This window comes from Corvus brachyrhynchos, unplaced genomic scaffold, assembly GCF_000691975.1.
Source record: "Corvus brachyrhynchos isolate BGI_N302 unplaced genomic scaffold, ASM69197v1 scaffold280, whole genome shotgun sequence".
NCBI lineage: Eukaryota > Metazoa > Chordata > Aves > Passeriformes > Corvidae > Corvus > Corvus brachyrhynchos.
In genome coordinates this window covers 748,607-749,186 of record NW_008236198.1, presented here as the reverse complement: position 1 = coordinate 749,186, position 580 = coordinate 748,607, and the positions used below count along the sequence as shown (strand labels likewise).

Here is a 580-nt window from a genome sequence, read left to right as displayed (position 1 = left end):
CAAAAAAAATTTTTTAAAAAAAAAAAAAAAAAACAACCCACAAACCTCTCCTTGTTTTCAGGTTAATGTAGAAAATAAAAATAGAGATTGGAAACAGCTGCTCTGGCAATTGCCCCCAAACTCCTCAGCCAGCAAATCTGGCCCAAGCCAATTAGCAGGAGTGGGAAGGAGGATGAGGGACTGCGCTTTAGCAGGACACCTGGTCCCTCTGCCCCCGGCACTCCTCAGGCCTCCCTCGGTTGATATTTTTAGAGGAAACCTGGAATTTGTCCGTTTTCACATGGATTTTTACATTTCTTTTCTACGTTAAACAGAAAACTCCCCGAAATGCTGATGGTGGTGGAAGGGGAGGTGGAGGTGAGGCTGGAGGAGCAGAGGGCTGGGCAATACTCACGATGCCATCCCTGTCTGGTGACCCTCTGGAAAGAACAGAGAAAGGAGCTGTGTTAGTGCCCAAACTGCACCCAATTAACCCACGGAAATCGTTTTTTAATGAATTCATAACAGCAAAACCCATAATTGTGGCATTATCAGCACATCCGAGTCACCTGCCCCTTGTGGAGCCCACACAAGGACACTG

General features: G+C 46.6%; 1 protein-coding gene across 1 annotated transcript in view; it reads right to left on the bottom strand.

The window, feature by feature from the left end:
• The window catches only part of SGIP1 (SH3 domain GRB2 like endophilin interacting protein 1), a 45,752-nt gene that overhangs the window by 29,354 nt on the left and 15,818 nt on the right, over nt 1-580 (bottom strand). The window contains exon 4 of the mRNA XM_017740583.1: nt 395-419. Within this exon, the coding sequence (XP_017596072.1) occupies nt 395-419 (25 nt within the window). The remainder of the gene's footprint in view (nt 1-394; nt 420-580) is intronic.